Source organism: Coccidioides immitis (assembly GCF_000149335.2).
Source record: "Coccidioides immitis RS genomic scaffold supercont3.1, whole genome shotgun sequence".
In the NCBI taxonomy this organism is placed as follows: Eukaryota; Fungi; Ascomycota; class Eurotiomycetes; order Onygenales; family Onygenaceae; genus Coccidioides; species Coccidioides immitis.
Genome location: NW_004504310.1, coordinates 3356399 through 3375681, shown reverse-complemented (window position 1 = coordinate 3375681; position 19283 = coordinate 3356399). Strand labels below are relative to the sequence as shown.

Here is a 19283-nt window from a genome sequence, read left to right as displayed (position 1 = left end):
GCCTGCTTACTAATCGGGGGCTTGCCTCTCGACGTCTTACAGTTTGCTGCAGCCAGCACCGCATTTCATCGGCGCTGGCTGGCTTGTTTGCGAATGACCCGGAGCATGTTTGCATGGCGAGGCTGTCGGCAAATCCCACTCCTTGACCCCCCGCATTGGCTTGCGATTAGACCATTTCTGAGTCGTCGTGCCTTGCGCCAGTCGCCCCAACATGGCACCCGACAAAACGCTGAGGATCTTCAAACCGCGAGGTCCTGGCTGAGTCGGCTTTCATCCCAGACCATTCCCAGAAGTATCTGCGAGATCTCTTTCAGCAGGTCGAGTGGTCCAGGCGGTCAGAATGTGAATAAGTGCGTTACGCCATACCCGTCTTCAGCACTAGGATCATCAGCACTAACTAGGGTTCAGGGTAAACTCCAAGGTGACGCTCAGGGTGCCATTGGGCCTTCTTTTCCCTCTCGTCCCTTCGGTCCTACACCACGAAATTCGCTCGTCGCGATATCTTGCTGCGAGGACGGATAGCCTGGTTATCCAATCGGACGAAACGCGAAAGCAATCGCAGAACCTCGAACTCTGTTTCGAAAAACTTCGTGATGTCCTTGCCGAAGCCAGCAAAGCAGCTATTCCTGGCGAGACATCGGCCGAGCAGAGGAAGAGGGTGAAAGAACTGTGGGTAACCTGTCGAGTGCCTCCGCTGTGAACTTGCTAATCCGTTGGTGTTAAAGCCAAAACAGGGCGAACGAGGCGAGAATCCGGATGAAAAAGGTGCACAGCAACAAAAAGAACAACCGTAAAGGTAAAGGGTATGATGATTGATCTCTATAGATATCAACTATTGCTATACAAAAGATAGAAAGGTGGATTCCAACTGAATCCAACATCCATGTCCGTTACTTTTGTGAACGCCGAGATGCTCTGTCATCCGTGCATCAACCAGAAACGCCTGCCCTTTTTTTTTTAAAAAAAAAGCTACCGTGAAAAATGAATAAATAGTCTCACGAAAAATATGAAGTGAGCTGTCCTGGCTGTTAACCCCTCCCTGCAAGAGCTGAATTTTAAGTTGATGTTCGCTCCGCATTTCTAAGGGTGGCTTCCACAACCTGACGAAGAGCTGGATCAAGACCGTCTGTTGAACTAATTGAGACCAGCCATCTGGCAACTTCTTTTGATAGTTCCTGGGCGGAGCCAGCTCCCGCAAGTTCTTTTAGCCGGCTTAGAGAGTTCCCGAAGGCACGAGGGAACTGTGGAGATGTTGGTTTGATTCCCTCGACGGGGAGTCTAACATAGCAGATTTGAGCTCGCGGATTTGTAGGACAAGTCTCCATTAAATGCTCAACGACATGAGTGAGCACGCGCCTAAGACAAGGCATGTCTTCAAATTCGGTAAAAATGCTGAAGAAATCGTAACCGAGGCCACTGTCTTCATTGAATTGTTTCATTGCCGCGTCGAAAACGGCAATCGGGATCGCTCCGGACAAGGCAGGGGTAGAATTTAGCGTTTCAAGCGCAGCTTCATCAACTTCGTCATTCTCCAGCGTCGGATTGACATCTTCGTCATTCAACTTTGGTGCATCTGTCTCTATATCATCACCGGACCGGATGGCCTTCGTTTGGGTTCCGCTGTCCAAACCGAGGATCTTATGTCTAGCGGCAATCCGGGCTATATAGATCATCTCCAGCTTCGCATACTGTAACCACATCGTTCTCGAGCTCTTGCAAAACCGTAGCCCTCGCTGCATGTAACCACGGGCCTGTGTCATGTCTGCATGTTCGTCGAGAGCGTACCGTGCAGCGCCGATCCACAGTGCTGCCTCTGTGGGGTGGAGGCGCAAAACATTGGTGAAGATTTGCGCTAGCTTTTTATGCGCGCGCTGTTTTCGGGCATAATCGATGTACTGCATCCACAGGCCAATATCACCGCGGAATTTCCGTGTTGCCCGGTCGAGAATAAAAAATATTCTTCTTTGCCCTGAATGCGCCGGCGCCTTGATCCCTAGGCGTTTTACTCTCTTCCGGCGAAGAGAGTCCAGGTTCATCTCGTATTCGGCATAGCGAGCAAAGTCTACAGGTGACGGACCACGCGCATTGATCTTATGTTCGAATTCGGATCGTTTCTTCGTGATCGATGCGATCTCATCCTGGAGAGGCATTTGGTAAGTAAGGTTTGCACGGCTCTGCTTGGATTCAGCATGGGGAGCTGACCTTGGAAAAGATCTTTTTGTTTTCATACTCCTTCAGCTCTGGGATCGACTGCTCGAGATAGAATCGAGCTTTGTCGCTCGCCGCCGCCATGACTGACCCTGTCACCCGCAAGTCAAGAGCTTCTCCCGCACTCTATCGCTGTTTTTTTCGGCTGACCGTTTCGCTGATCGCCCGGAAGACCTGAAGAAACATTAGGTAAAGTTGTGCATGTGCCGGAGCGGAACAACCTGGTATTCCGAACCTAAATCGGGCCTAGGCTCTTTTCCCGCTGGCTCTGGTCGTTTTTCTCCCCCTTCGCGTGCTCCACGACAAGACCCCCTTCCAATAATCCCCGGAAGCTCACGGAGCCATTGGGGTCCAAAGGCCTTTTCAGCTCGTTTCTACTTCTCGACGCTCTTTTCATTTCTCCTGTATTTATTTTAATGGAGTCTTAATACATGTCGTTCCTCCTAGCCTGAATCCGCTCCTTTACCATCTCTCTGTCGCAATGGTTTCCAAATTCAGGGACGGGGACACGGTCCTCTCCGTGAGTGCTGACTATCGTCGCAACATCCCAACATCTCGATCGCGCTGACCTGTGTAGATTAATGGAAAATGGGTCTCTTGGGCACATACAGCTGTGGCCTATTCGGCCTTCGTCGGCGCCTTGATTGTCGGATTGTCTCTTCACTTCCATAAGATTGTTGAAAACGAGTACTACGGATACCCTCAGGAATGGTTTCCATCTGTCTCTGCCACCATCGGCGATCGCTACCCCGAGCGATCAGTTTTTCAGGTGTTCATTGCGATTACATCCGGTCCTCGATTCGCCCTCGTGTTCCTGTGGTATCTCCTGACCTCTCGGCCCAACTCCTCGCTCCCCAAGATTGTCGCTGGCACGGGGCTCTTCAGAACCTTGACATGCGGCGGCTGGACCTACGTTACGTCGACCGACGACCACGATTGGCACGATATCTTTATGATTTCATACCTCATAGCCACGCTCCCGTGGACGCTGGGGTGCCTCGCGCTTAGTCCAAACAACCAAAGGGCCCTGAAATATCGCAAGATGCTTGCCGGTCTCTTTTTCGGTACTCTCGTTCCTTTAGTCTATTATTTCATTCAGCATAAAGTTCACAAGGTCCCCGGCGGTAAGTATTGTCTTGAGAATCAGTGCAATCGCGGCATGGTGTTTAGGCTAACTTTGGAGCAGCATACACTAAATATGCTTTCTTCGAATGGTCGCTCATCCTGTTCGATGTTGGATTCGATGCGGTGACTGCCCTTGACTTTGAAGGTTTTGAGCTTGTAGTCAAAGATGTCAAAGGTGTAAGCAGAGGGTATGTCCAACGGCTTCCGAAATAAGTCAAAAAAAATGTACTTTCGCTGCGTGCGCCTTGGGTAGTGGAACTAGTTCTAAGTAAATGGGCAGATCTACCAAAACAGCCAGAGATGCCGTGCTCGAAGAACAGTATGCCATATTCCATCACACCTGATGCCAAAACCGTCACTGATCAATTTCATAGAAAGGATATTTCAGTTCGACAGTCCCTTGGCGAGGGCTTCCTATTTTCCGAGGCCATTGACGCTGCAGCGGACGTCTATAATGGGGTAGGTGACATGGAGATACCCTGGTCCATGACACTCCAAAATCTAATCTCCACTTTAGTTCGTGTTCTGGTCTATCCTTACATCCCTTGGTGTCTTGGTGTGGTGTAAGTAATAACCCCCCCCGCGGACTGAGTTCCAACGACTCTTTCTAATTGCCAATTCAGATTTCCCCTTGTGGAAAATGGGCATATCAGGCTATGAAGCCCTTGTGATGAGCACCATTTCACCATTTTTGCTGGCCATTCCTTCGTTGCGATCGTTTGCGATGAGAAGCCCCAGGGTTCTACATCTGTTAACTCTCTCTGGCCTTCTTGCATACCTTGCCCGTAATCCAGCTTACCGGCTTTTCATTGTTGGATTTGCCGTGTCCATGGGTTGCCTGGCATGGAGCGCGACATGGTATTCGGAACGTACCCAACCGGCGCGTCTGGAGGCTCGAATCGTCGCCTGGACTGTTGGATTGCTTGCATCTAGCGTTGCCAAGTATGCCTTCCACACTAATAATCCAGTATGGCCCATTCTTCATCCTGGAAACGGTGGATGGAATAAAACTGCATTTGTGCTTGCTGTGCTTTCAGTATTGCGATCGACTCGGCCCAAGAATACCGTTGATTATTTTTCGTCGAACGGGAAGAAGGGGCCGTCTCTCCTCGCCGCCCTGGGCCTCGGCGGCCTCTTTTTCGCTATGCACTCACTTCTGTCGGACTCTAGCACCATGATATCCTGGGTGTGGGAGGGATTCCCAATCAGAGGCCCAATTGCAGTGCCACACGGCTCTATTACTATCCTCACCATGGGAGTTGGCGTAATCCTAGGCTTGTCTTATCCTCGTCTGTCTGGCAGTTGGACCGCTTTCGGCCTAGGCTCGCTCGGTGCGGCCATGTTGACCTGTTACTCCCATTGGCGAGGCTTCTACGGAGCGATTACTCTATCCACGTACCTTATGGCTGTCGCGCCGGTCCTGATTAAGTCTGCTGTCAGGCATTCTCCTGCGATGACCTTTGGTCTCGGGTTCCTTATTTACAATTTCATGGTCCTCTTCCATGTCTGGGTGGTCGCATATGCCTTTGTTCCAGGAGGCCCGCTTGTACGAGAGCATACGGATTGGGTCATGGCTACCACAATGCTTCTCATCGGAGCAGGAGTTTTCTCGGCTTCAGTTTCAAACTCGTCACCTTATAAGAACAAGAAAGCGACTTCTTCCAACAAAAAGCAACGGTCGTACTACTATTATGTTGTCGCCGTCTTGCAGATAGTTTCCATCGCTACGTCTTTTATGCGGTTTCCAACAAATGACTATACCCCCCACCATAAGGACGAGAAACTCGTTACTGCAGGAATCTGGACTGTCCATTTCTCTCTGGACAACGCTATGTGGTCGTCAGAGAAGCGCATGCGTGATCTGATTAAGGAGTTGGAACTCGATGTTGTAGGCTTGCTGGAATCCGACCTTCAAAGGATTATCATGGGCAATAGAGATACAACCCAGTATCTTGCCGAAGACCTAGGGATGTATGTTGATTACGGACCCGGTCCCAACAAACACACGTGGGGATGCGCCCTGCTATCCAAGTTCCCTATTCTTAATTCGACCCATCATCTGTTACCTTCCCCAGTCGGCGAGCTTGCGCCAGCCATCCATGCCACTTTAGATATGTATGGAGAACTTGTCGACGTCGTCGTTTTCCATTCCGGCCAAGAAGAGGACCCCGAGGACCGAAGGCTCCAAACAGAGTACTTGTCCAAGTTGATGGGAGAGTCACCGAGACCGCTGATTCTACTCAGCTATCTCGTCACCAAACCACTGGAAGGTAATTACAAAACTTATGTTAGTGAACTCAGTGGAATGAAGGATATCGACGCCAGCGATTGGGACCGGTGGTGCGAGTATATTCTCTACAAAAACATTCGCAGGGTTGGATACGCCAGAGTGAGCCGCGACACCATTACGGATACCGAGCTACAGGTATGAAATCCCCGGCCCTTTCCCTCTTGTTTTCGTGCATTTTGGTACTCACGATGTTGTATATAGGTCGGAAAGTTTGTCGTCGGGCAGCCAGAAGGCACGAGCGAGCGAATTCCCGAAGAACAAGTCCCCGTTGGAATGCGGTTCCCTGCAATGTTCCGTGACCAAGGTGTCCGTGGGCATCGGTATCACGTTTTCGATGAGCCAAGATACTATAATTAGACGTCCTTTTGAATTTCTTTTCCTTTGCGGTTGAACCTGAAAGGAGCTGTTTTTAATTCGACTTTCGGGTTTATATTCTTCTCGAGGAGGTTTCCTTTGCATTTGAACTTTCTCACAACCAATGTACAGTACATACATCGATATCATCGCCGTTAGTGAATAGGTCTCCAGTTAATGATTTTTACGCACACCACGTTCCCATGCTATAATCGACATGGATTGTCATGTCTTGGCATTCAATTCCAACTCCGCCCAAACATCCACTGATGACGACCGTTGCAGGCAAAAAGTAACGTATTATGGGACCGGAGCCACTGCCATCGTTCTCTGCACAGAGAATCCGCACGATTTATCACGTGCAGCCAACCAAAGTTGCTGGTTCCTTGGAAATCGCGGGCGATCTCTAACGTCATTGCTCGCCCATGCTTGGAACTGGAACTCAAGGGAGAGGTACGGGGCACGTACATGCTTCCTGTTAAATAGATGGCGATCCCCTCTCACTCAAGATCACAGCATAAGTATCGTCGCCAGGGTCGATTCTCGAGGGCATTCATCGATTGCAATATCTATTATTTGCTTTCAATTCGCCGAAGAAATCCTCTACACGCATCTTTTTGGATATTTTACAAGTCCTTTCTAGATATACTCTAGTATAATCATGGCGGCCAAATCACGTTTGCCTCTGTGGATCGGTTTGGGTGTCGCCGGTGCAGGTGGTTACTATCTGTACTCTGCCGGCGGAGATCCAAGGAAGGCTACGCGAAAGTTCGAAGGTGGGTGAACTCGATGAAAAGAATGCGCAAGCCACGAGCTATACGAACATCTACTTTGGATGCTAATTTGTGCACTTCGATCTTTATAGAGGATGCCTCGCGGGCGAAGCACAAAATTAGAGGCGATCTTCATAAAGATGCGGAAGATATCGGTGCCCAAGCCGGTGCACGGGTTGATGAAGGGGTAAGCACATGCGGGTCCCCCGCTCTCGATCCTCAAAGAAACTCAGTTTTAACGTGCCGATTGAAATAGGTCGACAAGGCGCGAGATACTGCAAAGCGTATAGACCAACGGGCCACGGGCTATGCGAAGGAAAAAGCCAGTGAACTCGAGAAAGCTCGTCAGGATACTGCAAGAGATTTTCACGAGAAGATCGACAGTCTAGAACGGGATGTCGAGAAGAAAGCCGAAGAAGCAAAGAGCGGCGTCTCATCTTGGTTTGGTGGCGGCAAGAAATAAAATACTTGGACTGGGCCACAAGTGGATAAATGGGATGGGTGTGTATAGAGACCAAATTACTGTTGAATTTCGCCTCCGGGCGTGTGGTGCTACGAATTCCTCAGCGTGCTACTCGGTCACGGCTGGAGAGCCTTTGGAGGTATTGTAAAATTAACGACCCTCCAATATCAACCGATATAAAAGCAGTGAGCTGCGGATGTCGTTTGCTTTTGCATGTGGTAACTGCTTTTCCTTTTTTGCTTTTTCCCTTCCGCTTGCAAATTGGAACGGGTGTTATGAAATCTAGTACGGAGTTCTTTAAATATATTCAATTCTCACGGAATGTGATCAAACACTATTCACCGTTTTTTGCTTTTTGCCTTGAGTGATTCTTGCTGCTGCTGGTTTGTCCTGCTGCTCGAGTGACGTCACCGTCTGTACCACCCTGACTAATTTTTGTGGCAGTTGAAAGGAGGTCCTGCCACATGGGGCTTGACCGTCTGAAGCAACGTTGATTGGCCAGATCGAACGGCACTCGCACGCGTGACGCGAACCCGCCGCGCGTCAGAAATTCAATTAACGCGAGTCGCCACGCCTGAACACAGCGAAGCTCGAAAGGCACATCCGATGCATTGCAATGTCCCTTTTCTCACACTCAATCGATTATCACTTCCATATATAACAAGAGTATATTTTATCACAAGCCGTCTTACAGGAGAAGGAGGCGACCATGTCCTCGAGAACTTTGCGCAGTCGCGCCGCGAAACCGGCGCAATCTCTCCTTCCGCCAGCAAAGACGACGCAGGCAGGAATCAAGGGATTTACGCGGACAGCAAAAGCCGGCGTTGGGGCAGCGGTGGTTGCGGGCAGAGGTGGCAGCTCTTCTTTGAAACGGAAGCTGCAGGATGCGGATATCGAAGAAATTACGACGATTAAGGCGCCCGTTCAAGAACGGAAGACTTTGAAACCCGGAAAGACCGTCTCGAAGCTTTTATATAAAGCTAGCGCTTCCGCCAGCGTTCCCAAAGAGAACGCAGAGTCGATTGAACTCCACCTTGATCATGACGCTCCGGCTAGCGAAACCGATGTACCTGTCCGTGAAACAACACAGGCAAGCCCTCATACCGAACACGAACCGCAATCCGAATATTACCACCACCCCCCGTCATATAATGAACTTACCAACCTATATTCTTCCTTCCTCAAAGCAGTATCGCTACATCTTGCACACAATGGAGTTACGGCAGCAGCAGATCTTAGAGAATTTCTGCCCAATATGGAACGGGTGTGGAAGAGACGAAGAGTTGTCACGGAAGATATTCAAAGGCTATTGTATGTGGAAAATAGTGGAACCAACAAAAGCGCCAGTTTTAGACTCATTGATTACGGATCGAGAATCCTGCTTGAAAGGATACGGGCGGATGATGGTACGATTCCGGGGCATGCTTTGGATGAGGATGAGCTAAATACGAACTTTGGAAGAAGCTTGACACGCATCTTGTCCGAAAAAAGAAGTGCAGTATCTGATTTTGACTGCATGCGAGACCTTCCCCTGGCGCCGATTTACAAGATTCCAAAGACCTTCCTTTCGATCAAAAAACAAAAAGCGTCCAATATACGGCGTGAAATAGTCGGGCTAAAGACACCAGATACAGTGGCTAATGTCAAGGAGACGACTCCCGTTCGTAAATCGTGTACAACTGAGCGGCGGAACGGCCTCTTAGAAAGAATTAGACAAAAGGCACTACGGCAGTCTACGTTGGCCCCGCCAATATCCAAAGAGACTATTATGCGAAGGGCGGCTGCTGCCCGCATCCCAGATATTGTCGGCGTGCTCCTTCTACTGGCACCCTCTGCATCTACGGGCTTGGATATGTCTCCTTCGCATGCAAAAAAGGCCTACAAGTTGGATACGATCGTTCAAAATATTCAAGACTCAATGCATAATCCCGTTTCCAAAGACGAGATCTCAACGGGTTTGGATATCCTATCCCGTCCGGAAATTTCAGGGGACTGGGTCACAATCGTGTCTGTCAACTCGATAAAATCGGTGATTTTGAGACCGTCAAGGAATATATCTCCGCAGGAAATAAAGGATAAGGTCGAAAAATTAAAGCTGTGAAATCTAGGCACAGCGTTGTCTATAAATCTTTCTTTTTCCCAAGCATAGCAGTATGTTTTTGGTCGGACGGCTTTCTACTTCGAATGATTTGCATAAGCGAAGGTGTCTTGGATATGGTTAACCAGAGGATGCTTTGGCTCGAGATAGATTAGTTATATTGTTGGATATCAGCATGCGAGCATAGTTATTACGATTGCTATAGAACAATAAACAAGCGTTGCATTTTAACATGCCTCAACCAACTACATGCTGAGCCGAAAAAAAAAAAAAAAAAAAGGAAAAAGGGAAGAAGGAGAAGAATATTTCCATTGGTTCTCTCCCGCGTTGCAAATATCCCGTTTTGTCCCAGCTCAACGCCAATTCACGTGACCACTTTACGCGTCGAGGTCGCGTCCATCAGCTTCCTTCAAATCAAGATCGGGCGACGGCTTGACGGACGCAACATCGAGACCAGGGTTCACTGAGGAGGGAAAAATGTCGTCCAGGCCGGAGCTTAAGGTCAGTCATATGTTAGTATATTCTTAAAGTCTATCATCTCACGCCTGTCTAGGTCGACGACGAAGTCGGTTTCATTCGATTCTTCCGCTCGCTACCATCAAAGGATGACTCTACAACCGTTCGAGTTTTCGACCGCGGCGACTGGTATACAGCTCATGGCACTGATGCGGAGTACATCGCTCGCACGGTCTACAAGACCACTTCTGTCCTCCGGACGCTTGGGCGGAGCGATACAAGCGGATTGCCCTCCGTCACGATGACGGTGACTGTGTTCCGGAATTTTCTTCGAGAAGCTCTCTTCCGTTTAGGTAAGAGGATAGAGATATGGTCGTCTCAAGGTGGAATGGGTAAGGGAGTTTGGAAACTGGTCAAGCAAGCAAGCCCTGGGAATTTGCAGGATGTCGAAGATGAGCTGGGTTCTGGTGGTGGGATGATGGATACAGCACCGATCATCCTTGCCGTTAAGATCTCCGCGAGAGCGTCTGAGACTAGGCATGTTGGCGTTTGCTTTGCAGATGCGAGTGTTCGGGAGTTGGGTGTCAGCGAGTTTGATGACAATGATCTATATTCAAATTTTGAGTCTTTGGTCATTCAGCTCGGGGTTAAAGAGTGTTTGGTCACTACGGATGGGCAGAAAAAGGACGTTGAGCTCGCGAAGATAAGATCAATCGCGGATAGCTGCGGGATCGCGATTTCGAGCAGGCCGGCTTCTGATTTCCACACGAGAGATATTGATCAAGATTTGTCGAGGCTACTGAAAGATGAACGTACTGCCGGAACTTTACCACAAACTGATCTCAAGCTGGCTATGGGCGCCGCGGCTGCCTTGATTAAATATCTTGGTGCTATGTCGGATCCGTCTAACTTTGGCCAGTATCAACTTTATCAACATGATCTCTCCCAGTATATGAAGCTGGACTCCGCTGCACTGAGAGCGCTGAATTTAATGCCAGGCCCGCGTGATGGTGTGAAAAGTATGAGTTTGTATGGGCTTTTGAATCATTGCAAAACCCCTGTGGGCGGGCGGCTACTTGCCCAGTGGCTGAAGCAGCCTTTGATGAACCATGAAGATATTGAAAAAAGGCAGCAACTCGTCGAAGCCTTTGTCTCAGACACTGAACTAAGGCAGACAATGCAGGAAGACCACCTCAGATCCATCCCTGATCTCTACAGGTTGGCGAAGAAGTTTCAACGAAACGCTGCAACCCTTGAAGATGTTGTCAGGATTTACCAAGTTGTCATACGGCTGCCAGGATTTATTAACACCCTTGAGGCTGTCATGGATGAGCAGTATCAAGAGCCGTTGGAAGAAGAGTATACTTCGAAAATCCGCAATCTTTCAAACAGCTTTGGCAAATTGGCGGAAATGGTGGAGACAACAGTCGACTTGGAAGCTCTAGATCATCATGAGTTTATTATTAAACCCGAGTTCGATGAGAGTCTGCGGATAATCAGGAAAAAGTTAGACAAACTGAGGTACGATATGCACGCTGAGCATAGACGTGTGGGCCGTGATTTGAATCAAGATACCGAGAAGAAACTGTTCCTCGAGGACCATCGGGTTCATGGATGGTGTTTTCGATTAACCCGAAACGTATGTCAACGATCTACTTGTTTCCGTTTAATCGATAGCTAATTCTGTAACAGGAAGCGGGCTGTATACGCAACAAGCGGGAGTACCAGGAGTGCTCAACCCAGAAGAACGGCGTCTACTTCACAACATCTACAATGCAATCTCTTCGGCGAGAACATGACCAGTTATCTCAAAATTATAACCGGACGCAAACCGGTTTGGTTAACGAAGTTGTCAACGTCGCAACATCGTATTGCCCTTTGCTTGAACAGCTTGCAGGCGTGCTGGCACATCTCGACGTCATCGTCAGCTTCGCTCATGTTTCAGTCCATGCTCCTACTCCGTACGTTCGACCAAAAGTCCATCCTCGTGGGACCGGCAATACTATCCTTAAAGAAGCCCGTCATCCGTGCATGGAAATGCAAGATGATATCTCTTTTATCACCAATGATGTTTCCCTCGTTCGTAACGAATCCTCCTTTCTTATAATCACCGGTCCTAATATGGGCGGTAAGTCCACCTATATCAGGCAGATTGGTGTGGTTGCGCTCATGGCCCAAACTGGCTGCTTTGTGCCGTGCTCTGAAGCGGAGCTCACGATATTTGACTGTATCCTGGCTCGTGTTGGAGCAAGTGATTCCCAGCTCAAGGGCGTCTCAACGTTTATGGCCGAAATGCTCGAGACCGCAAATATTCTGAAAACAGCAACATCGGAATCGTTGATAATAATTGACGAGCTCGGTCGTGGGACAAGTACATATGACGGATTTGGGCTTGCTTGGGCAATATCCGAGCACATAATTACTGAGATTCGATGTTTCGGCCTCTTCGCAACCCACTTCCATGAATTAACGGCCCTTGAGGAACGATATCCCAACTCGGTCAAGAACCTTCACGTCGTTGCGTTCATCGGGGACAATGTAAGCGACAAGCAGAATAATACAGCGAGCAAGAAGAAACGAGAAGTTACCCTGTTATACCGGGTAGAGCCAGGGGTCTGCGATCAGTCGTTTGGGATCCACGTGGCCGAATTGGTTCGCTTCCCGGAGAAAGTCGTCAATATGGCGCGCCAGAAAGCTGAAGAGTTGGAAGACTTCACGACAGCAGCTGAAAAGGGTGAGAATTCCATGGATATCGACAAGTATTCCGCCGAGGAGGTGGCAGAAGGAAGTTCTCTGCTCAAGGCCATGCTTGTCAAATGGAAAGCCCAGCTGGAAGCTCCTGGCAATGAGAATATGACGGTGGAAGAGAAGAGACAATTAATGAGGGATCTAGTTGAGGCGGATGGCAGACTAAAGGCCAATAAAGTCTTTCAAGGGATCAATGCTTTGTGAGAGCGCAGAGGGAAATGCTGTGCGTTGTTCCAGATGACGTGGAGATCTAGTCGGAGGAGTATGGAGTTCGTTGGTCTGGGTGGCTGTAATAGTTATATGTGCTTGAAGATACCATGGCCAGTGCCTTTAATCGACGCCAAATCCATAGTAAATTTCCTACAAGCGACTACTAACTGGTTATCCTCTGCTTCAACCAGACGTAGCCCAAAGCATCGACGAAGATCCTGTAGGTTGTTGACGGGTTGCCGGCGGCCTCTCATTGGCCGATCCCTTGCCTCCCAAGAAGTTCGCCGGCCGCTCCTTTAGCGAAAGTCACCCTTGTTGTCTTCGGCCAGCAGCTTCAAACCGCAAACTGCTTTGAGCGGCATTGCGGTGTGAATATTTTCACTGTCTTGGCCTAAAAACAATTTCTCCGAGCATGCGCACCGCCGTCCCTGATTCATGCACCCTTTCTCGGTCTTCGCGTTCAGCATCTTCGTAGCTGGTTACATCACCGCGAGGTGGGATCTTGTCACCAGGCTTTACGAATTGGCAATATTTGCCTGGGATCACGGTGTTGTGGTATGTCTCCTCCGGTTTTGATGTTTGGTTTCTGCCCTGTAGCTAAATAGGATTTTGAGCACTAGACCCGCGCAGCGAAAGGCTTCGTCGTCCTCTCCGTATTCTACTTCCTACTCCTGATCCCCATCAACGCAATTGTCACGCAGGAGATAAATTGGGTAGTTATAGTCCTGTCAATGCGAGAGTACTGGCTCTTTTTCTTACCACTGCACTAGCACCCTCGATCTGTGAGCCACGGAATATCCGCTAGAGAACAGTTGCGACGGCGAGGCTCGTTTTAAGCGAAGGGAATAATGACAGCATGGTTATGAATGATGGTTTGCTGCGCGTGTTCTGGCCGTACGAATTTGCCAAATCCACTGCTCCCGGTGTAATTGTGGGCTGGAGAAACTCCGAGTTTGACCTCTTCGTGGTCTCCGTGTTAGAACATGTCGAGGTACGTTGGCTGGCTCACCTGCGAGGCGAAAAAGTTGTCTAAACGACCACCCCGGTACACTAGGCACGGAATGTCGACAATGCGCTGCGGACAGGTATACTGTATCGCAGCAGCCCGCATCCAATTTCACGGCTGTTACATCTCTGTGGGAAATCCGCGATGCACGTCCTAGGCTCTACGAATGCGGCAGAAATCCCCACGGCGTTCACTCCGTCCCATCTTTACGCCGTGACGAATCATTCGTCGAAATTACCTCGTATATACTGCCCACCAGAGACGAAGCTCGCGATCCAGGTTATCATGTTCCACCGTCCTCATCCCACGCGCATGCAGTACATGTCTCCCTTTCCGATGTCTCTTGTGCTAGGCGATAAACGTGCGACCGTCGACACGGCCAGTGGTGCTTTAGGCGACGTTGATGCAGCTGAAGAAGCGGCCAAAGTTCAATCCGCGAAACTCGTCAATAAGCTACGTTTGCACACCGTGGTCAAACACCTCCCTACGCCGAAGGAACAGTCTCTCCCAGTAATTATCAACCAAATAAACTGTGCCTTTGAGGTGGACAGGTTGCTTCAGAAGAATATCGGACTGATTGGAACTCGTCCCAAGCGAAGTTTAAGTGTTGGAGAACGAGTGGTAGAGTCAGCAACGACTGCCTGGGATCTATTTGTTATGGGGCTATCTTATGTATTCACAGTGTGGATTTACCCGATCATCAAGCAAGGGCTTATTACAGGGATTATAGTGCATCGTGTTATCGCCGAGGTCGTATTAACGGTCCTAGAGTGGCGCGCTCGACCAGACGCAGCCGCTTTGAAGGACATCTCCGCTACCGCCCAGCAAGTAGATATTCGCCTGCAGCAATTTTGCTATTGGCCAATACAATACTTGACCTTGCGCAAGCGGAAAAACGATTGGGAAAGCGTTACGCATAGCCATCCTGATTATATCAGGTTCTACAACAGCCTGTGGCTGGTCGCAAATGATGTGATCATTGGGATTGCACTCGGCTCATACCTCATTGATAACGCCGACTGGGTTGCGTCGCAGATGAATTCTATTCTCAACGGGTCGACTGTGGAAGGTCTCCAGCAAACAATCTCCTGGCTGATGGACTGGCCGGCGGGCTTGAAGCTCAACAATGAACTGGCGGCGTTTCTGGGGGATTTGTTTCTATGGGTCATAGAGCATTGGGCCAGTAAGTCACTCATCGGTTCTTCCTCCGCCGTACTCTAGCTCATCCATTATTTGTTATAGGCGCACTCGTCAGTTTGCGCCCATTTCTTCGTCATGTCGTCTACATGATCGGTTGTTCCGGCTTTGCCGGAGCAAGCATGGCCCTCGCGATGTTTTCCGATCTCCTATCGCTCTTCACTATCCACATCTACTCTTTCTACACGGCCTCTGCGCGCATATTTCATTGGCAGTTGACAATTATAATATCCCTCTTCCACCTCTTCCGCGGCCGAAAAAGAAATGTGCTACGTAACCGAATAGATTCATGCGACTACGAACTCGATCAATTACTTCTCGGGACGATTCTGTTCACACTGCTCTTTTTCTTACTGCCTACTATACTTGTATTCTATATTACTTTTGCTTCTGCCCGTATGGCTATAATATCGCTCAAGGCGACGCTGGATACGTGCCTTGCTATGTTGAATCATTTCCCCCTATTTGCCCTGATGCTACGGCTTAAGGATCCTAGGAGATTGCCTGGTGAGTGGATTTCTTTAGATTTCTCTCAGCTCATGGCCTTTTTCTAACACACCACAAAATAGGAGGTATCAAATTCGAGCTTCGCAAGCAAAGTACACCTAATTCAGATGACATTTTCCGCTGCGCGCCAACTTCGTACATTAATCTCCAGGTAGGTATCCCTTAGCTATCTCGCGTCAATCAAATGCCATTTCCTTCAACTGATATAAAAACCAACTAACACCGCCACACCATAAACAGTCCGTTCCTCTTTCTCTCCGTTCCATGTTCGAGCAGTACTTCCAACTTGGCCACCGTCTCCGTAAGCATTATTTGTCTCCGCGTGTTATCCTCTGCCTGGTAACCGGTCGATTCGTGCCGCCAATTCACCGCCGAAACATGTATAGTTTGCAGTATAGCATGCTGCCCGCTCGGCGAGTTGGCATTAGCGAGATATGGTCAAGGTTGACGGAAAGGAGCCATACGGCGCGAACGGGTGCAGGTAGAAGGATGCCTGGAGTTGTAGGCGCGGGAGGCGGGTCATCTCGAGTTTCCAACGGGTTTGTGAATTTGGAGAGGAGGAGGAATAGAGGATAAACAGATCTTAAGATCTTTTTAAATAGTTACGCCAAAATCGGCGCCAATGGTGTTTACAAAGAAAAAAAAATAAAAATATGTTAATCAGCATGTAGTCGTATTCCACTTATCGAGAGGATTGCAGGTCCTATGTATTTGTCACGGTACGCTCTGCCTTTAAACTCCGATCTCCAAGTAATGTTAAGGTATAATGTCTGGCTGGGGAAATTTGCTGGGTTTCGATTGACATAAATGTTTGCCCTTGTATTTGAGACGCCTAATGGTCGATGTTGATATTTTTTCATAATCCTCCCAAAAAGAAGTGATCGATTTCGCCGTTGTTATTATGGTAGGAGTTTTGAAACCAGTAACATTATGAAGTTATGCTGGGTATCGCTGCAGAGAACCATGGGAATCCCCATGAGCTCTCAACGCGCGATTCCTAGTGATAGAGCGGCTACGCGGCATAGACATCCCACCCATTGGAACGTCTCTTGGTGATCTTAGCGATTGTGATCCTTCCAGTAGACCCCGGGGGCTGCTTGCAGTAGGCGGGCTCCTAGCAATATCCTGGATTGAGCGTTGAGAGCTAGACGACTGGGGGAGAGCCAATGGCTGTAGAAGACCATAACTTCCAATAGTAAAGCCTCGCCGGTGCAGGGCATCTCTTGGGAACGCGGTCGACTTCTTTGTCAGCTGTAGTGTAATCGCCTGGCAATATAGCTAGGCTTCGGCGATGTCCAGCTCCTGTAGCTTCCAGTCTTCGGAGTACTGCACTATTAATGTTATTGGCGAACTTATCCCAATCCTTGTAGATGTTTAAGGTATGGCGAAGCTTTTGGGCGGCCCACAGGCTCTCCACTTTTGGCCAAATGGCGTCGATCCTGTCAATGCCCCATGTAGCAACAAGCCTATCGTTGATCTTCTGCATGTCAATGCAGCGTCGTTCAACATCCAGGGTAACTTTTCGGGCATCGTGGAAGTCGGCTTCGAAGTTAGCGTATGTAACATGTTGCCAATCTCTGGATTTTTCGACATATTGATAGAAGTGGGCCACTAAGTCAGTAATCACATCAGTTACCCTCATAAGGGCATTCATTAGCTCCACCTGTAGGCCATAACGACGGTGCGGAGCTTGGCTGTCGATATACTCCATAGCTGCGGCCAAGCTATTAAAGAAGTGGCCATCTAAATTGACCCCACTGTCTCTGGTAATAACCAGACCTTGGTTTTCGGGAGCTGGCGCCAAAGGAGGCAAGTTGCTTCGTCCAGCCATGTTGTCAAAGGATATTGGTGATCCACAAAGATATTGAGAGTATTATAAGAGAACACACGAAGATATAGCAACAAAGCTTCAATATTCGCTAGCTAATTCCTTACTTCGCATCTTTGACCCATGCCCGCGGAGATGCACTCTGCGAAGACTATGTTGCCATAGCCTTGCTGAGCTCTCTTGCAGGCGGAGCACTCCTGTCCAGGTGGTGGCTGGGCCCCAGCTCTAGTCACGAGGATTCCCTCGCGGAGCTGAGCGCGAACAGCCAACTGGTTTGGATTGTCCAAACCAGCAATGAGCACGGGCCTTTGGATAGGCTCGCGACACCATGCCCTTTCGCGGGCGGACAAAGCTTGTGCCCCTGTGTGGGGTGGGAGGCCTGGGAGGACCGAACCAGCGAAGGTGGCGGCTGGCGGCAACTGGGTGAAGGTGGTCTGGGACCACGGCACCCACGAACCCTGCTGGGGCACGGGGAACGGCAACCACAACCTAGAGAGGTTAACCGCGAACTGAAATGTGATAGAGGATACTCACATTACCGGCCGGGGCTGGAGGAACAACAACCGCGGGGGGGAAGGCATGACAGGATAAAGGCTTCGCGGCCCTCCTCAGTCATGAAGGCATTGGCCTCTCTCCTCATCTCTCTTCGCGCGTGCCTGCTTAACCTTGCTCCTTCGCGAGCATCAACCTCAGTTGGTTTGCAGTCTCGCGACCCTCCGTGTCATCTAGACCAGCCTCCTTGGCATAATCAGGTCTCCGCGAGGGTCCATCTGCCGGGTTCGTTAAACCATAAACGTGACAGAGAAATATCAACACGTCGCCCGGATTTCGAAGAATCCCCCAGTATTCCCGACACCGAACATCTTCGACAATGACAAAATCCCCGTAGAAATATGAGGCTGCAGCCGTCGTCAAGGGCGAAAAAAGTCGCTGCAGTTAAGGCAATCGAGGCTCCAGGGTTCCGGTTTATTATGATTGTCTGTGCCGTTGCGGCTCATATCAATCCGATGGATGATGAGAATTGTCTTCGCTCCCGAAATTCGCTTCCCATGTATTCATTTGCCTTGGAGGGGGTGTCTGCTTCATTATAGGGTCTGTCGTAGAGAGTTTATTACAATCACCTGGCTCTTCAGCGGTCAAGGTTAGAGATCCTTGGATCATGTTGACTCCTCTTCCAGTAGTAATGGCATCGGGAATATTAACATCTATATGGCGAAATCCCGTCTCGTCTCCTGGCTTGGCGTACTTGGCGTAAGTACGGGTAAGAGATCAATTTCCAGGCCTTGTGAGTACGTGCCACAAACTCTTTCTGTACAATCCTCATCGATGGCTGCGACTGTGAGCTGGCGATGTAGTCCCCGATGGACCGGACTCTGACATGGATCCTTCGATTAATTGATATGTGGAGGGATAAGACTCGTCCGGCGCTATGGTCGTTTGGTACATTGCAGGAACCATAGGGTGGGAAGACCACGAAGAGTGCGTGGTATCGTGCCAGAATGCCGGATCTGGAATCTGCTGGTGTACCGTGAAAGGGGTCTGAGTGGCCTCCATGGCAGACTGCACACGGGGATCAAACATCGCGGAAGATGACACCCGTTGGTGAAGATCGGCTATAGCTGGTGAAGCAAGATGTGGAGGAGGAGGAGGAGCAAGCAGATGGTTGGCTACTGCTGACTCTGTCGAGACTCCAGGAGAGCGAGTTTGCAGGGATTGCTCTCCCTCGCTGTTGGCTAGTGCGCCCGTCTGTTTCCAACGAAACCCTGAACGGGTTTCTCTTGAGCTGCCTCGCCCACCGATTCCTAGCATCCCCAGGGACAGCCGTGGCATCGAATTCCCTATTGTACACGGATATGATTTCTTGCCGGGACATCCGCGTCAACAGTTTCAGTGTGACCAGGAACAGGTCATTTCGTGTTGGCAAGGCTTTACCCTTTGCAAGGCCCATCTTGAGTTGCCTTGAGTGGAGGAGTGAGGTTGAATTGGTAGGGTTGTTTAGCTTTCTTTGAACCAAAGGTAG

The 19283-nt window shown here is 49.5% G+C and overlaps 9 protein-coding genes across 9 annotated transcripts; 6 read left to right on the top strand and 3 right to left on the bottom strand.

Annotated features, from left to right (window-relative positions):
- Nucleotides 1–86: 86 nt before the first annotated feature.
- CIMG_01932 (peptidyl-tRNA hydrolase) lies at nucleotides 87–1749 on the top strand. Its single transcript, XM_001248160.2, has 3 exons — nucleotides 87–350; nucleotides 409–669; nucleotides 726–1749. The coding sequence occupies exons 1-3, from the start codon at nucleotides 106–108 to the stop codon at nucleotides 814–816; spliced, it is 597 nt and encodes a 198-aa protein (XP_001248161.2). The 5' UTR covers nucleotides 87–105; the 3' UTR covers nucleotides 817–1749.
- CIMG_01933 (rRNA processing protein Utp6) lies at nucleotides 790–2350 on the bottom strand. The gene is made up of 2 exons (XM_001248161.2): nucleotides 2203–2350; nucleotides 790–2138 (listed from the first exon to the last, which is right to left on the bottom strand). The coding sequence occupies exons 1-2, from the start codon at nucleotides 2290–2292 to the stop codon at nucleotides 1056–1058; spliced, it is 1173 nt and encodes a 390-aa protein (XP_001248162.1). The 5' UTR covers nucleotides 2293–2350; the 3' UTR covers nucleotides 790–1055.
- A 182-nt stretch (nucleotides 2351–2532) lies between these two features.
- CIMG_01934 (integral plasma membrane protein) lies at nucleotides 2533–5980 on the top strand (the record flags this gene model as incomplete). Its single annotated transcript, XM_001248162.2, has 8 exons — nucleotides 2533–2728; nucleotides 2786–3332; nucleotides 3395–3521; nucleotides 3614–3652; nucleotides 3708–3792; nucleotides 3851–3896; nucleotides 3957–5758; nucleotides 5825–5980. Exons 1-8 carry the CDS (start codon nucleotides 2690–2692, stop codon nucleotides 5978–5980), a joined length of 2841 nt encoding a protein of 946 aa, XP_001248163.1. The 5' UTR covers nucleotides 2533–2689.
- A 450-nt stretch (nucleotides 5981–6430) lies between these two features.
- CIMG_01935 (uncharacterized protein) lies at nucleotides 6431–7532 on the top strand. Its single transcript, XM_001248163.2, has 3 exons — nucleotides 6431–6753; nucleotides 6843–6937; nucleotides 7007–7532. The coding sequence occupies exons 1-3, from the start codon at nucleotides 6639–6641 to the stop codon at nucleotides 7211–7213; spliced, it is 417 nt and encodes a 138-aa protein (XP_001248164.1). The 5' UTR covers nucleotides 6431–6638; the 3' UTR covers nucleotides 7214–7532.
- Nucleotides 7533–7861: 329 nt separating this feature from the next.
- CIMG_01936 (uncharacterized protein) lies at nucleotides 7862–9542 on the top strand. The gene has a single exon (XM_001248164.2). It carries the CDS (start codon nucleotides 7923–7925, stop codon nucleotides 9312–9314), a length of 1392 nt encoding a protein of 463 aa, XP_001248165.1. The 5' UTR covers nucleotides 7862–7922; the 3' UTR covers nucleotides 9315–9542.
- A 194-nt stretch (nucleotides 9543–9736) lies between these two features.
- Nucleotides 9737–12885, top strand: CIMG_01937 (DNA mismatch repair protein msh-2). Its single transcript, XM_001248165.2, has 3 exons — nucleotides 9737–9812; nucleotides 9865–11406; nucleotides 11460–12885. Exons 1-3 carry the CDS (start codon nucleotides 9789–9791, stop codon nucleotides 12717–12719), a joined length of 2826 nt encoding a protein of 941 aa, XP_001248166.1. The 5' UTR covers nucleotides 9737–9788; the 3' UTR covers nucleotides 12720–12885.
- Nucleotides 12886–13160: 275 nt separating this feature from the next.
- Nucleotides 13161–17546, top strand: CIMG_01939 (N-acetylglucosaminyl transferase component Gpi1; the record flags this gene model as incomplete). Its single annotated transcript, XM_012358783.1, has 7 exons — nucleotides 13161–13280; nucleotides 13346–13438; nucleotides 13531–13716; nucleotides 13780–14914; nucleotides 14974–15435; nucleotides 15498–15586; nucleotides 15676–17546. 7 exons carry the CDS (start codon nucleotides 13161–13163, stop codon nucleotides 16009–16011), a joined length of 2421 nt encoding a protein of 806 aa, XP_012214206.1. The 3' UTR covers nucleotides 16012–17546.
- CIMG_12742 (uncharacterized protein) lies at nucleotides 17359–17844 on the bottom strand (the record flags this gene model as incomplete). The annotated part of the gene is made up of 2 exons (XM_001248168.2): nucleotides 17359–17752; nucleotides 17798–17844. 2 exons carry the CDS (start codon nucleotides 17842–17844, stop codon nucleotides 17359–17361), a joined length of 441 nt encoding a protein of 146 aa, XP_001248169.2.
- A 739-nt stretch (nucleotides 17845–18583) lies between these two features.
- Nucleotides 18584–19211, bottom strand: CIMG_01941 (uncharacterized protein; the record flags this gene model as incomplete). Its single annotated transcript, XM_001248169.2, has 2 exons — nucleotides 18584–18989; nucleotides 19060–19211. 2 exons carry the CDS (start codon nucleotides 19209–19211, stop codon nucleotides 18584–18586), a joined length of 558 nt encoding a protein of 185 aa, XP_001248170.2.
- Between the last annotated feature and the right edge of the window lie 72 nt (nucleotides 19212–19283).

Bases quoted from the DNA above. Each gene is read 5' to 3' on its own strand.
- CIMG_01933 (XM_001248161.2), bottom strand. From the start codon at position 2,292: ATGGCGGCGGCGAGCGACAAAGCTCGATTCTATCTCGAGCAGTCGATC. The intron at 2,139-2,202 runs GTCAGCTCCCCA...ATGCCTCTCCAG, and splicing joins ACAAAAAGATCTTTTCCAAG to GATGAGATCGCATCGATCAC.
- CIMG_01932 (XM_001248160.2), top strand. From the start codon at position 106: ATGTTTGCATGGCGAGGCTGTCGGCAAATCCCACTCCTTGACCCCCCG. The intron at 351-408 runs GTGCGTTACGCC...ACTAGGGTTCAG, and splicing joins GGCGGTCAGAATGTGAATAA to GGTAAACTCCAAGGTGACGC. The intron at 670-725 runs GTGGGTAACCTG...TTGGTGTTAAAG, and splicing joins AGGAAGAGGGTGAAAGAACT to CCAAAACAGGGCGAACGAGG.
- CIMG_01935 (XM_001248163.2), top strand. From the start codon at position 6,639: ATGGCGGCCAAATCACGTTTGCCTCTGTGGATCGGTTTGGGTGTCGCC. The intron at 6,754-6,842 runs GTGGGTGAACTC...CGATCTTTATAG, and splicing joins GGCTACGCGAAAGTTCGAAG to AGGATGCCTCGCGGGCGAAG. The intron at 6,938-7,006 runs GTAAGCACATGC...CGATTGAAATAG, and splicing joins GTGCACGGGTTGATGAAGGG to GTCGACAAGGCGCGAGATAC.
- CIMG_01936 (XM_001248164.2), top strand. From the start codon at position 7,923: ATGTCCTCGAGAACTTTGCGCAGTCGCGCCGCGAAACCGGCGCAATCT.
- CIMG_01937 (XM_001248165.2), top strand. From the start codon at position 9,789: ATGTCGTCCAGGCCGGAGCTTAAG. The intron at 9,813-9,864 runs GTCAGTCATATG...ACGCCTGTCTAG, and splicing joins CGTCCAGGCCGGAGCTTAAG to GTCGACGACGAAGTCGGTTT. The intron at 11,407-11,459 runs GTATGTCAACGA...ATTCTGTAACAG, and splicing joins GTTTTCGATTAACCCGAAAC to GAAGCGGGCTGTATACGCAA.